The sequence below is a fragment of the Hemitrygon akajei genome, chromosome 7, assembly GCF_048418815.1.
Source record: "Hemitrygon akajei chromosome 7, sHemAka1.3, whole genome shotgun sequence".
NCBI classification, from domain to species: domain Eukaryota; kingdom Metazoa; phylum Chordata; class Chondrichthyes; order Myliobatiformes; family Dasyatidae; genus Hemitrygon; species Hemitrygon akajei.
The window spans coordinates 40,611,446-40,626,829 of NC_133130.1; the positions used below are offsets into that span (position 1 = coordinate 40,611,446).

General features: G+C 40.7%; 1 protein-coding gene across 2 annotated transcripts in view; it reads right to left on the minus strand.

Moving 5' to 3' along the window:
- Nucleotides 1-689: 689 nt before the first annotated feature.
- The window catches only part of gch2 (GTP cyclohydrolase 2), a 53,272-nt gene continuing 38,577 nt past the window's right edge, over nucleotides 690-15,384 (minus strand). Inside the window, exons 6-7 of one of the 2 annotated variants that reach the window (XM_073050693.1) lie at nucleotides 3,910-4,052; nucleotides 690-1,573 (exon numbers count right to left, since the gene is read on the minus strand). In XM_073050693.1, the coding sequence (XP_072906794.1) occupies nucleotides 3,926-4,052 (127 nt within the window). In that variant the 3' untranslated portion in view covers nucleotides 690-1,573; nucleotides 3,910-3,925. The remainder of the gene's footprint in view (nucleotides 1,574-3,909; nucleotides 4,053-15,384) is intronic. The other variant, XM_073050694.1, reaches the window with a different exon arrangement.

Sequence of the window (15,384 nt, forward strand, 5' to 3'; positions counted from 1 at the left end):
TTGTAGCACACTTAGAGATTGGCAGATATGATGTTGTTGCATCACTGTCATAGCTGAAAGAAGATTACAGGTTAGTGCTGGATCCCAAGAGAGAGATTCTGTAGAATGCCTATGTCGTGGCTTTTTTGAGCAGCTTGTGGTTAAGCCCACTAGGCAATCAGCTGTTCTGGATTGCGTGTTCTATAAACATCTAGATCAGATTAGAGATTTTAAGGTACAGAAACACCTAGGAGTCTGATCATAATAGACAATAGGTGCAGAAGTAGACCATTCAGCCCTTCGAGCTATGATAGTAATCTCCCTTTACAGGGTTTTGATGTTTCAATCTACGTTTCAAATAAAGCTAATCTTTTATCTTTTTTCATTTCTATTCCCACTCTGTCTGCAATCACTTAAAATGAAACCTAGTATAGATTCTTCATGCCTACAGAGACTATAATATGGGTTTTGAAGCTTTGGTCTTTGTCAAGATCACTGTAGAAACCGTACTCTCTTCTGTGATATTGGTATGCAACAGATTTGAAAGAAATCTTCCTTCTCACTTTTACACAGGATTGTCCAATTGGTCAGTGTTAAATTAGGAAAAGAATAGTGGTCTATTGTACAATGTCAAAATTTTACCGCTTATGAAATATAGAACATCTGATCAGTAAGTTTGTTTTGCCCAATAAAATTGAGAAGTATGTTAATAATATTATCCTAATTTTATTAATCATGAAAAAAAATTTGGTTAAGAGATGCAACTTATATTTTGATATATTTTAGTAATTCACTTTAACATTGTTACAGACAAGCAGAAGCAAAATAAAAACCAAATTCTATATTACATTTTTTCCATAAATAATGATATATGAAACAATCCCCATAACAATTCTTCCCTATTGCACAAATTAAAAAGGCACAAATTATTTCCACAGATATACAGAAATGGTGGATTTAAAGTTAAAAGACTTTCCAAGGGTGACAAGGCTAAAAAAAATCAGTGATTTAGTACAGTAATACATAAGAAATTGTGTAATCATGTATCTGCAGCAGAAATACAAACATTTAAGTGATAGTGGCTGACAGAATAATGAAATGTTTGTGTCATTTCTATATTTCAAGATATTTTACATAATACAATTAGAACTTATTAAGGCCACATCGTGTGTCATTTTGAAGAATGACATGGGTTACAAAACATGAGTACCATTATCTTTTCTATATATTTTATATTTATATCTGGTGTCTTAGCTTAGAGGACACTCTTTTACATATGAAAGGTAAATTTGATTGTTATCCTTTGGTTCCCTCTCAGGTATACGAAAGAGTCCAGAACACACGTAGAGGCATTCTCCCTACTATACTACCCTGTTCCTTAAGCAATATCTAACAAAGACTACCTAATAACTTCTCACATTACACCATGCAAGTTGACAGCTATCTTACAAAAGGAACTTCATGGGTTGTAAAGCACTTTGGATGTCCTTTAGTCATATTTCACAAATGCTACTTCCATTCCGCAGACTCTTGGTCTAAGAATCTGTTGTATTAGCATTGGAGTTAGATTATTCAGCTGATAAAAGGCTGTGATCTAGTAAAAATGGAAATATGTATCATTAATATAAAACTTTGTACAAAAGGAGGTGAGCATTGTATTTTTGATCTAATTTGTAGTGATGTAATGTATAATATTACAACTAGTAAGAGCAACATACCATGAAATTACTATTATAGTACATATTAATCCATAACTTAGATAATTTGTTGGAGACATAAATTTATTTTAAATATGTTCTTAAGATCTTCATCAAAGTATTTGGACAAGGGAGTCAATGAGACCATATTGGGGCTGAAATTTATTTGTGGCATGTGGGGGACTAGTACAAATCAAATAAGACAGAAGTGTACGATTTTCTTTGCCACTTACTTAATTCAGTCTGATGATTTGTTTTCATCCATCTTATGCTACAACACCAGCAAATGAATTGTTTTTTTATTATTAACAGCAATTATTTTAAATTTGTGGCACTGCAGACAAATTACTAATGTAGCTAGATTATTATTCACTACATGAGAAATGGTTTTTTCTTTCTATTCTTTCTTTCCATTACTCCACCCCAAGAGGTGTGCCTGCTTGTTGAGAATTGAACTACATTCACAATGGCACCAGCTATTCTCCATTAAAGCTGTCATCTTTATGCATCAATCTAGAGTGAGGATACATTTAGCACATACAACAACAGAGTGACAGACACAAAATGCTGGAGGAACTCTGCAGGTCAGGCAGCACCAATGGAAATGAACAAACAGTTGGTGTTTCAGGCTGAGCCCCTTCATCAGAAAAAAATCATGTTGTCCTCTGTCAATTGAATTTGAATCAACGTACAGTATAATGACCCCAAGTTCACAACCTCAGGATTGCTGATGACTGCTTAGCTAACTCAACGCAGTCTGGAAAAGAACTGTAATTCCTGGGGTATGTTGTTTCAGTAATTCATCACATGTAGGTGTATACGACTGTAACATGATGAGACATAGAAGCAGAATTAGGCCATTTGGCCCATCAAGTTTGGTCCCCTATTCTATCACAGCTGATTGATTATCCCATTCTCCTGACTTTACTAACAAGAACTTAGCAGGTTTGCAATATATGTGTATATCTGAACATCACACTCAACAATTGATGCATACAAATAAAAAAGTAAAACTTCTCAACCATTTAAAAAATACTGTTAAAGAGAACAATAATAAAACAATTTTCTTTTACTGTTTTGTCCTCGTTAAAGCCACAGAGCATTTAGCGCACTTGCACAGAGTCAAGAACTTCCAGTTTTGCTCAGAATGACTGAATTTAAATGAAGCATCTTCTGTTTGATCCCTCAAAACGTGCTTTAATTGAAATTGTACACAGTGAAGATGTGTTTCCATACAATATGAAAGCTATTTGGGTGTTTCCTGGCTCTGCTATAGGAGTCAAACTGGACACACTGGAGGACCCTCTGGAAAATCCTGGCAGTTCCGGACAATGTTTCTCACCCTCTGCATGCCACCTTTGCTAAACAGAGGAGCACTTTTAGTAACAGACTGATACAACTGTGCTGCTCCAAAGAGCACTATATGAGGTCATTCTTACCCTTGGCCATAAGGCTCTATAAGGAGTCAATCTATAACTGGGGAAGTGATGACCCCCTCCTGTTAGACAGTTTGAGGTAACTTAATATTTTAATTTTTTATTCTTTCTTACTTCTCTTCTAATATTTGTTATTTGTACATTTGTGCACTTGTAATGCTTCTGTGACACTAATTTCCTTTGGGATCAATAAAGCATCTATCTAATGGAAAATTAGAAATTTGGTTCACATCAAGAGCACTGAAGCCATTAGAGAGGAAAGTTCTGATTTATCGGTTAGGACAGATAGGAGAAGTGAAAGTCCACTGCATACCCTGGCTTTGAACTTTAAAAAAAAAAAGAAAAATAATGTGATTAGATTGCTGAAGAGAGAGACAGTGCATTCCCCATATCTTTACTGCCCAAAATTAAAGCTCGGTTATTAATAAAGTAATCTGCCAGCTCTGTTGGTTTAATAGTTACTATATTATTAAAAATAAATTTCTAAAAGTTTAGGAATTTTTTTTAGAATGCTAATTGAAATTGCAGATCCATACAGTTCATCACAACAAGGATATTGACAGGTACAAAGTGAATCACCATCACACACAAAGAAGATAATGCATTATATGTCACTCAGGTATGGTGGGAAAACACTAAAACAGTTCAGTATTTTTGGAAAACATTGGTCGATTGTTTGAATTAGATGAATTAAATCTTATTTAATCAGTGCAGGAATCAATTGTCTTTGAATTTTCACTGCAAGCCTCTTTTCATGACAGGCCAGAAGTTATCTCTAACATTGAAGAGAGTTTTACTTTGAAAACGATCCTTCTACTCCTTTGTCAGGGTGAGAAATTCTTCCCGTGTCTTTTGATCCTCACGGAAAACTCCAAGCATTGTGCTGGTTACTGTCTTGCTATTCATTTTCTGCACACCTCGCATCACCATACACATGTGCCTAGAAACAACATTTTAAGATAGTTACTCATCACTTATAGAATTATAGACCAATACAGCCCAATGACTCCATGAATACCACAGTGCTCACCCTGCTTGTCCCAATTTTCTGTATTCAGCCCGTTGTCCCTTGAAACCCTGCTCCTCCTTGTACCAAATTTCTCTTAAATTACTTGGCTCAACTCTGGTAGCTTATTCCATATACTCACACACTCTCAGTGAAAATGCTGGTCCTCAAATCCCTCTTAAATCTTTCACATCTCACCTAAATTTACCTTAGTTATCTATTTCTTTTATGGCAGCAAGAGAAAGATTGCCGTAACATTGACCTTTTCTCTAACCTTATCACCTTTCACCCGTTTTAACAGTTCACCTGCAGGTTAGGGCTACATCAGTGTATACTCTGCTTTAGGATATACAGGTATATGAGCAGACTATTAAAGTAGGTGTAACTGTTAAAACAGTTATACCCACTTGTTTCCAATCACATTCGAAAGAATGTCTTAGCTCCTCTTGGTTGCTTCACTTCATGGTCATGTAGTAACTTTTTCAGGTAAATATATTTATTGCGTACGTACACAACGCTGGAAGAACTCAGCAGGTCAGGCAGCATCCGTGAGAAAAGAGTAGCCAACGTTTCGGGCCGAGACCCTTCATCAGGAATGGGGGGGAAGAGAGGGCCGAAGCCCAGTAATAGAGATAGGGGAAGGGGAAGGGCTAGAGGCGCCAGGTGGAGAACCAATCAGAGGAAGGATAAAGGGGGGAGGGGATAAGCATGAAAGAACTGTAGAGGTAAAGGAGCAGAAAGTTGAAAGGGGAGAGAGGCAGAGAGGGACCTAGGATAGGGGAAGGGGGAGGGGGAGGGAATTACCAGAAATGGGAGAATTCAATGTTCATACCACCAGGCTGGAGGCTACCCAGACGGTAGATGAGGTGTTGCCCCTCCAACCTGAGTTTGGCCTCATCATGGCAGTAGAGGAGGCCATGTATGGACATATCTAGATGGGAATGAGAGGCAGAGTTGAAGTGAGTGGCAACCGGGAGATCCTGTCTGGTGTGACGGACGGAGCGGAGGTGCTCGACGAAGCGGTCCCCCAATCTGCATTGGGTCTCACCGATGTAGAGGAGGCCGCACCGAGAGCACCAGATGCAATAGACAACTCCACAGACTCGCAGGGGAAGTGTTGCCTCACCTGGAAGGACTGTCTGGGGCCCGGAATGGTGGTAAGGGGGGAGGTGTGGGGACAGGTGTAGCATTTGCGCTTGCAGGGATGTGCCAGGTGGGAGTTCTGTGGGGAGGGACGTGTGGACCAGGTAGTCGCGGAGGGAACGATCCCTGCGAAATGCTGAGAGGGGTAGGGAGGGAAAGATGTGCTGAGTGGTGGGGTCCTGTTGAAGGTGGAGGTAGTTGCAAAGGATGATGTGTTGGATCCGGAGGCTGGTGGGGTGGTAGGTGAGGACAAGGGGAACCCTGTCCCTGTTGTGGTGACGGGAGGATGGGTTAAGGGCTGAAATGTGGGTGGTGGAGGAGATGGAGGTGAGGGCATCTTTGATGATGCCAGAAGGGAAACCACAATCCTGAAAGAAAGAGGACATTTGAGAAGTCCTGGAACGGAAAGCCTCATCCTGGGAGCAGAAGCGGCGGAGACGGAGGAACTGGGAATAGGGAATGGCATTTTTGCATTGGGCAAGTTGGGAAGAGGTATAGTCAAGATAGTTATGGGAGTCAGTGGGTTTGTAGAAGATGTCAGTGGATAGTCTGTCTCCGGAGATGGAGACTGAGAGATCAAGAAAGGGGAGAGAAGTGTCCGAGATGGACCAAGTGAATTTAAGGGCTGGGTGAAAGTTAGAAGCAAAGTTGATGAAATTGATGAGCTCAGCATGGGTGCAGGAAGCAGCACCAATGTAGTCGTTGATGTAGTGGAGGAAAAGTTGGGGAGTGGTGCCAGTATAGATTTGGAGCATAGACTGTTCCACATAACCTACAAAGAGGCAGGCATAGCTGGGGCCCATGCGAGTGCCCATGGCTATACCTTTGATCTGGAGAAAGTGGGAAGAACCAAAGGAGAAGTTATTGAGAGTTAGAACAAGCTCCGCCAACCGGAGAAGTGTGGTGGTGCTGGGGAACTGGTGGGGTCTGTTATCCAAAAAGTAGCAGAGGGCTTTGAGGCCTTCTTGATGTGGGATGGAGGTGTATAAGGATTGAACATCCATGGTAAAAATGAAGCGGTTGGGGCCGGGGAATTGGAAGTTATTGAAGAGGTGAAGGGCATGGGATGTATCCTGGATGTAGGTGGGGAGAGACTGAACTATGGGGGATAAAATGGAGTCCAAGTAGGCAGACACAAGTTCGGTGGGACAGGAGCAGGCTGAAACTATGGGTCTGCCGGGACAGTCAGGCTTGTGGATCTTGGGGAGGAGGTAAAACCGAGTTGTGCGGGGTGTGGGAATTATGAGTTTTTTGGCTGAGGGAGGAAGGTGTCCGGAGTTGATGAGGGTGGAGATGGCGCGGGAGATGGTGGATTGATGTTTTTTGGTGTTTTGGTGATGTATTTATTGCGTAGCTGGTTTTTCTACTTGTCGTGACTTATTAAAATACTAGGCCACAATGCTTTGCTTTCCCGTGCTGTTATCTGGCTTCTACTGGATCCTTGCCAGGATTCTGCGATTATTCTGCGCAATTCTATCTGAGGAAGGGGAAAGGTCAGCCTGCTTTGCTGTTGCTGCTGCTACTTCCACGTGGAAAGCGAACAAGGGCAGAAATTATTCTGGTTATGCCCATTTCCAAGCTAAGAATCATGCTCTGTATTAGCCCAAGTTCAACCAGTTCAAAGCCAAGAACAAGGTGAGCGTCACCTTTATCATGGAGCTTCAGTATGCGGATGACAAGACCATCACAGTACACTCTGAATAAGTCCTCCAATGCATCCTGAATGCCTTTGACAGGGCACAGAGAGCACTGGGACTTGTCCTGAATATAAAAAAGACGCAGGTCCTATATCAGCCACCGTCAAACCAGCCATTTATTCAGCCCTCCATAAAAGTTGACGATATCACCCTTGAAAATATAGACCATTTTCCCTACCACAACAGCATTCTCTCTTCAAAAGCAGACCTCGACTCAGAGATCAACCACCACCTAAGTAGTGGTATTGGAGCTTCAGCAAGCTTAAGGAACAGAGTCTTTAAGGAAAAGACAGTAAAACTTTTGTTATATAGAACAGTCATCCTTCCTACATTACTGCAAGGGATTCAATTATAGACCACCTACAGTAGACATCTGACAGCTCTGAAACAATACCACCAAAGATCCTTACAAAAGATTTTGAAGATCAGCTAGGAGAACAAATCCACTAATACCATCATACTGGAGGAGGGCAACATGAACAGGCCACGATAAAATGACGCCAACTCCGATGGATAGGTCACGTCATCCAGATGCCTAACTCACATCTCCTCAAACAATCCTTTACTCCCAGTTGAAGGAAAGTCAGAGAACCCTCAGTAGGCAGAAAAAAAAACTTCAAGGGTAACATCAAAATCAGCCTGAAAAAAAAATCAGCATTACTTTTTTTTTATTTTTTTATTAGTTTTTCAAAACATTTTACAAAATTAAAAACCCCAAATCCCAGTGAGGAGCATTGATACAGAGCAAGGTTAAGCATACAATAACAATATGCTACAAAGGAAGAGAACTTAACAAAAAAGCACCTAAATTAAAGACAAGTGAGCTTAGTGTCCTCCCCAAACCCCACAACACAAGAAAAAAAAACAATTCCAGACCAACCACCACACAATATAGAGAGTATAAGTCCGGACAGTCAAACTCCCAGACTGTGAATACACTTAGCAACAGAGGATAATAATGCCTACTACCAGATAAAAAAAAAGGGAGCTGAAAGCAAGGGACCGAAGAGAAAAAAAAACCCTAGTCAAGAGGAAGGTTATGAAAGTACTCGATAAAAGGCCCCCAGACCTTATGGAACTTTAAATCCGAATTGAGAACTGAATAATGAATTTTTTCGAGGTCCAAGCAGGCCATAATGTCGTTAAGCCATTGCGCATGAGTGGGCGGGGCAACATCTCTCCATCTAAGGAGGATCAAGCGTCTCGCCAGGAGAGAGGCAAAGGATAGTATTCGGCATTTGGTCGGACCCAGACATAAATCTGTCTCGCCCCAAAAACCGAACAGAGCAATTAAGGGGTTAGGTTCTAGGTGCTGATTCAGAATACCCGATAGTGTAGTGAAGACATCTTTCCAGAATTTCTCCAAGCTAGGACAGAACCAGTACATATTGATGAGAGAGGCCACGCCCCTCTTGCATTTATCACAGAGCGGACTAATGCCAGGGTAGAATCGAGATAGTTTAGATTTAGACAAATGGGCTCTATGAACAATCTTAAACTGTAAGAGACAATGGCGAGCACAAAGAGAGGTTGAGTTAACCGATTTGAGGACTGAGTCCCAGCTCTCCTCGGATAAAGAGATATTTAAATCCTGCTCCCAGGCCATTTTAATTTTATCCACAGGGGCCCGTCATAAGGCTGCTAATTTATCTTGGATAATTGAAATTAAACCTTTACCTAGTGGATTAATGGAGAGAAATAGGTCCATAGCATTTTTCGTAGGCATTTCAGGAAAGTTAGGAATTAAGGGAGCAGTAAAGTGTCGGATTTGGAGATATCTGAAAAAGTGAGCGTTAGGCAGGTTGAACTTAACAGAGAGCTGTTGAAAAGAAGCGAAGCGGGTATCAATGAAGAGATCTTCAAAATGTCTAATGCCCTTCCTGTACCAAACATGGAATGCTGAATCGAACGTGGTAGGTAAAAAGAGGTGATTATGTGTGACAGGGCTAGAAATGGAAAACCCCTGGAAACCATAGCATTTCCTGAACTGAGCCCATATACGCAAAGTGTGTCTAACCAGAGGGTTAGCTATTGATCTGGGTAGACTGCTAGGGAGTGCAGAGCCAAGAAGTGCAGATATAGATAATTCTTTAGTGGAGCTCAACTCCATTGCCACCCAGTTAGGGCACTCAGGTTGACCGTGGAAGAAAGACCAGAAGGCAGCACAACGTATATTAGCTGCCCAGTAATATAAGCGAAAGTTAGGTAAAGCCATGCCACCCTCTTTTTTAGATTTTTGGAGGTGGATTTTATTAATTCTAGAGCGCTTATTCTGCCACAGATATGACAAAATAATAGAGTCTAAGGAATCAAAAAAAGATTTAGGAATAAAAATTGGGATAGAAAGGGGAGAACATACATTTTGACAACATTGATACGACCTACCAAGGACATAGATAGAGGTGACCATTGTACCAGATTCTGTTTTGTAGCATATGAAAGATTGACAAAGTTTTCATGAAAGAGATCTTTAAACTTCCTTGTGACTGTAATTCCAAGATAAGTAAATTGATTATGGACTACTTTAAAAGGGAGATCACAAAATATTAGTTCTTGTGCTTCTTTATTAATTGGGAAAAGTTCACTCTTATGTAAGTTGAGTTTATAGCCAGAGATCTGGCTAAACTGGTCAAGAAGTGAAAACATTAGAGGTAAGGATGTAGACGGATAAGAGAGAAAGAGTAGTAGGTCATCAGCATAGAGAGAGACTTTATGCTCAACACCCCCTCTCCAAATCCCGGTCAGTTCAGGACATTTTCGAAATGCTATCGCCAGAGGTTCTATAGCCAAATCAAAGAGAAAGGGACTTAAGGGGCATCCCTGATGGGTGCCACGTTTGAGATTGAATACTTGGGATTTCTGAAAGTTAGTTAGAACAGAAGCAGTAGGACACAGGTACAGCAATTGGATCCAAGAGATGAAACTTTGGCCGAGGTCAAATTTTTCTAAGACTGCAAAAAGGTAGTTCCACTCTATACGATCAAATGCTTTCTCCGCATCAAGGGAGATAACACATTCAGGAGTCCCAGTTGGAACTGAGTATAAAATATTAAATAGACGCCGAATGTTAAAAGAAGGGAGATGGTTTTTAATAAAGCCTGTTTGGTCATCAGAGATAATGGAGGGAATAACGGTTTCTAATCTATGAGCCAACACTTTAGCTAAGATCTTTACATCAACATTGAGCAGAGAGATCGGCCTGTACGAGGAACACTCTGTTGGGTCTTTGCCCCTTTTTTAAAAGAAGAATAATAGATGCCTCATTGAAAGAGGGTGGCAATTTGCCGTAGTTAAACGAGTCAGATAATACTGAAAGTAACTGAGGAGAAAGAAGTGAGGAGAATGATTTATAAAATTCCACAGGGAACCCATCAGGTCCAGGAGATTTCCCTGAGGACAGTGCAGAAATTGCAGAAGATATTTCTTCTAGTGATATAGGCGCATTAAGTTTGGCTTTGAAATCAGATGAAAGTGAGGGGATATTCAGATTCTGTAAAAATTGATCCACAGAGATATTGTCATTCAGGGATTCAGAGGAATAAAGCCGAGAATAAAAATTTTTAAATGCGTCATTAATTTCTAAATGATCCGATGTAAAGTCTCCGTTCTCCTTCCGGATCTTTGTAATATGTTGTTTGGCTTTAGAACGCCTCAGCTGATTGGCTAGGAATTTACCAGACTTATCCCCATGAATGTAAAAGCGGCTCTTGCTTTCGAGAAGTTGGCGTTCGACAGGTTGAGTGGACAGAAGGTTAAATTTAGTTTGGAGTTCAACGCGCTTCTTGTATAATTCAGGGTTCTTAGTTTGGGCATATAATTGATCCACATCTTTGATCTGGTTAATGAGGTCTGCTCGATCTGCACGGGATCTTTTATTGAGATTTGCTGTGTAAGAGATTATTTGACTCCTCAAGTATGCTTTCATGGCATCCCAGACAATCTGGGATGGCACTTCAGGTGATGTATTAGTGTTAAAATAGAAGGTTATCTGGTCTTTAATAAATTTTATGAAATCATCATCCGATAATAAAGTTAAATCAAACCGCCAGTGTTTGTTCCTCTGAGGGAGACCGGGAAAGTTCAGAGAGAGGGTAATTGGGGCATGGTCAGAAATCAGTATACTCTGATAGTCACAAGTGTGGGCAAATGGGATAAGTTGGTTATCGAGTAGAAAATAGTCAATTCTAGTGAAGGTATGGTGAACATGTGAGAAAAAGGAATAATCTCTCTCCGTAGGATGGAGGAAACACCATATATCAGAGATACCAAAATTAGAGAGAAACGACTGAATAGCTAAGGCAGATTTGGTAGGTGATCTGGTAACAGAGGACGATCGGTCCAGTTTAGGATCCAACCAACAGTTAAAGTCACCACCCAATATAGGAGAGTGTGAGTTTAAGTCTGGTAGTGAGGAAAAAAACCGTTCAAAAAAGTTAACATCATCAAAGTTAGGGGCATACAGGTTTGCTAGTGCAACTTTAGTGTTATATAGTTTACCAGAAACAATAATAAAACGGCCATTTGTGTCCGATATTTTATTATGGAGTTCAAAAGGAATATTTGAGTTAATAAGAATGGAGACTCCCCTAGCTTTAGCGGCAAAGGATGAATGAAAATGCTGACCCGCCCACTTGGACAGAAGCCGGGAGTTATCAAAACAACGAATATGAGTTTCTTGGAGGAAAGCAATGTCAGCTTTGAGTTGTTTAATATGTGAGAATACCTTCCTCCTTTTAACAGGGTGGTTCAGTCCCTTTACATTCCAGCTCACGAATTTAAGTGCACTAGCCATTATCAATTACTAATGCATAAAAGGCAGCAGGCAAATAAAAAATCAAGCGGTACAATAGCAGTCTGGGAGCAGAGATGTAAACATAGATTCGTAAGGTCAAAATATAAACATGTCCTAAACAATAAAGAAATGTTGGAACTGGAAAACCCACCCCACCCACACAACCCAAAACTAGACGGCTACCAAAACAAGTAGCTAGCTCTACCAAAAAAATTAACCCAAATACAACTTCCAGATCTGTGTCATTGACAGCAGTTCCGTATAAATGCTATAACAAACAGTAACTAGTTTATGCACTAGAAAACATAACTACAGATTAGAACAGCTTCTGCCAAGATATACAACTTAATACAGAGAAAATCGGAAGAAAACCAAAACTAACCTACCCGCGAAATATTATAGAAGAATAAAGTAAGAGAAGGGAAAAAAAAGGTAAGAAGGAAAAAGAAAAAAAGAGGAAGGGGAAAATTATAAATTCAAGATGAGTATTTATCAACCGTTTACCGAGAGGGGAGAAAAAAAATTCAGAGAGTGGAAAAAAAAGGGTGAAGAAAAGAAAAAGATAAAATAAATAAATATTTAAAACAGAGGAAAAATAAATCAGCAGTTGAACTGTGAACCAACAAACAGGGAGGCCTTCACTAAAGACTTCAAACCTCCAAAACAAGTTAGAATTAGTTGTAGAACTCTGTAGGTAAGGTTATATAGAGGTAAAAATAGATTACACACACACCAAATCCCGGGAGAGATTGTCAACAGCCTTTAGAGTTTCAGTGAATAATGTCTGAGTGATTCAAGTGAATTCCGAGTCCAGAGAAAGTAATTTTACTACGAGGAGTACTTATCCACCATTTTAGGAGGTCCGATCAGATTCCGAGGATGACTGAATAGCCGGAAGACTTGCCACAAATGCTTCAGCTTCCCTCGCTGATTTGAACCACTTGAATTCCCCGGTATTAAACTTGATTCTTAGGTCAGCAAGATTATGAAAGGAAGGTTTGAAACCACGATCAAAAAGCACTTTCATTACGCCTTTATACTCAGCGCGCATCTTTAAGGTCTGGGGTGCAAAATCTTCCACAAAGCGAATGGTTGTATCCTGGAAAGAAAAAGAGCCTCTGCGACGTGCCTCCACAATCAGACTGTGTTTTACCTGGTATTGATGGAAACACAAGATTACTGGTCGCGGACGGGTGCCCAGAATTCCGGGGGGGACGTTAACTCTGTGTGCCCGTTCGAGCTCGGGCGGCTTCGGAAGCAGATCCTTCCCAAATATCTCACAGAGAAACTCGGCGAAAAACTTCACGGTTGACCCCTTTTCAGTCGCCTCTGGTAATCCCAGAATTCTGATATTGCAGCGTCTGCTGCGATTTTCGAGATCCACCATTTTGGAAAGAAGTTTATTAGATTTTTCCTCTAAGCTGGAACAGAGAGTCTTCAAGTATCGAACCCGACTTTCTAAAGCTTCAGAAGTCGAATCGATGCGAGATAGGTGTTCAGCATGTTTGTCCACTTTATCGTTGATCCGATCCAGTTTCTCTTCTAACTGTTTGAAAGCGGTTTTAATTTCCTTTAAGATTTCGTCTCGGAGATTTTCAAGCGCCTCCATCGTCACGTCCGACGAGGTCGTAGTTTCTTTTCTCCCGGATTTAGAACTCTTGCTAGACATTGTAGGTTAGATATATTCACAGGCAAGTAAGAGATACCGAAATAATTCCTAACTAAGCTTTATAAAATGGAGACATTTAGTGCAAAGGTAGCGACAGTAACGGAACAAAAGTTCGGAGCAGCTAAACAATCGCCATCTTACCGGAAGTCCAGCATTACTTTTAAAAAGTGGGAAGACACTGCACTCAATAGATGCACCTGGAGGAAATCTGATCGAGAGGGAGCTGCACTACACGAGAATGATCTCTGCTGAACCACAGAGACCAAGCTGCACCAGCAGAAGGAGAGAACCAACAATCAGAAGACCCAACCTCTCACCATAACTAACACTTAATTGTGTCCACACCACATGAGAATATGTGGTTCCTGGATCAACCACTACAGCCACCTGAGGACCCACCAATGGACAACCACTTTAGGAGAACATCTTACTTGACTTGAGTGATCATACTAAAACAAACCTTTCCTGCCTCAGTCAATATTCAATCTAGATGTTCAAGTCCCAGTGACTGTATGATCCTGTGGTGGAGTAGATAAATAGAGGTGTCCTCCTCCTTGAGTGTTATTGTAGTCATCCTGGAAAGTGGAGAACGTTCTGTCATGTTTCTGCCTCCTGCTTTACAGACAATGAACAGTTTCCAGAAGTCAGAAGAGGAGTCATTTGCTGTAAAATACACAGGCTCTTTACTGTGTTTGTGGCATAGAATGTGTGGTTGTGCAGTTTACTTTCTGTTAAATGGCAACCCCATTTCTCAGGATGCGGGCAGTGGGGAACTTAATGAGGGTATTGACATTGAGTATTAGGGAAGTTTGTGAAAGGTGAAAATTCACACTGAACAGTTGATGGACTGCTTTATAGAACATAAAACATAGAACATAGAAAACCTACAGCACACTACAGGCCCTTTGTCCCACAAAGCTGTGCCAAACATGTCCTTACCTCAGCTTAATATCTACATGCTCAAGCTTTTCAGTCCGCTGTAAGTCATCCCTACAATCACCAAGATCCTTTTCCGTAGTGAATACTGCAGCAAAGTTCTCATTAAGTGCCTCTGCTATCTCCTCCAATTCCATGCACACTTTTCCACTGTCACACTTGATTGGTCCTATTCTCTCACGTCTCATCCTCTTGCTCTTCACATACTTGTAGAATACCTTGGGGTTTTCCCTAATCCTGTCCACCAAGGCCCTCTCATGGCTCCTTCTAGCTCTCCTAATTTCTTTCTTAATCTCCTTCCTGCTAGCCTTATAATCTTCTAGATCTCTATCATTACCTAGTTTTTTGAACCTTTCGTAAGCTCTTCTTTTCTTCTTGACTAGATTTACAACAGCCTTTGTACACCATGGTTCCTGTACCCTACCATCCTATCCCTGTCTCATTGGAATGTACCTATGCAGAACTCCACTCATATATCCCCTGAACATTTGCCACATTTCTTCTGTACATTTCCGAGAACATCTGTTTCCAATTTATACTTCCAAGTTCCTGCCTGATAGCCTCATATTTCCCCTTACTCCAATTAAACACTTCCCTAACTTGTCGGTTCCTATCCCTCTCCAATGCTATGGTAAAGGAGATAGAATTGTGATCACTATCTCCAAAATGCTCTCCCACTGAGAGATCTGACACCTGACCAGGTTCATTTCCCAATACCAGATCAAGTACAGCTTCTCCTCTTGTAGGCTTATCTACATACTGTGTCAAGAGACCTTGTATGAAATAAAATTAGTTAATGAATTGATGATTGGCATCATTGCAAACAAAAAGCAATAACTTTTGGTTAAGGAACAATATTACCATGTTGGTTAGATTGACTGAACAATTGTAGGTAGAACTTAATCTTAAAATTGTGATGCAGTTCATTTTAGAAGGACTAATAAAGCAGAGTTATACACACAAGTGGTGGGGCCCTTGGAAGTACATGTCTAAAGATCCCTGAAGAGCACAGCACAGATGGATAACGTG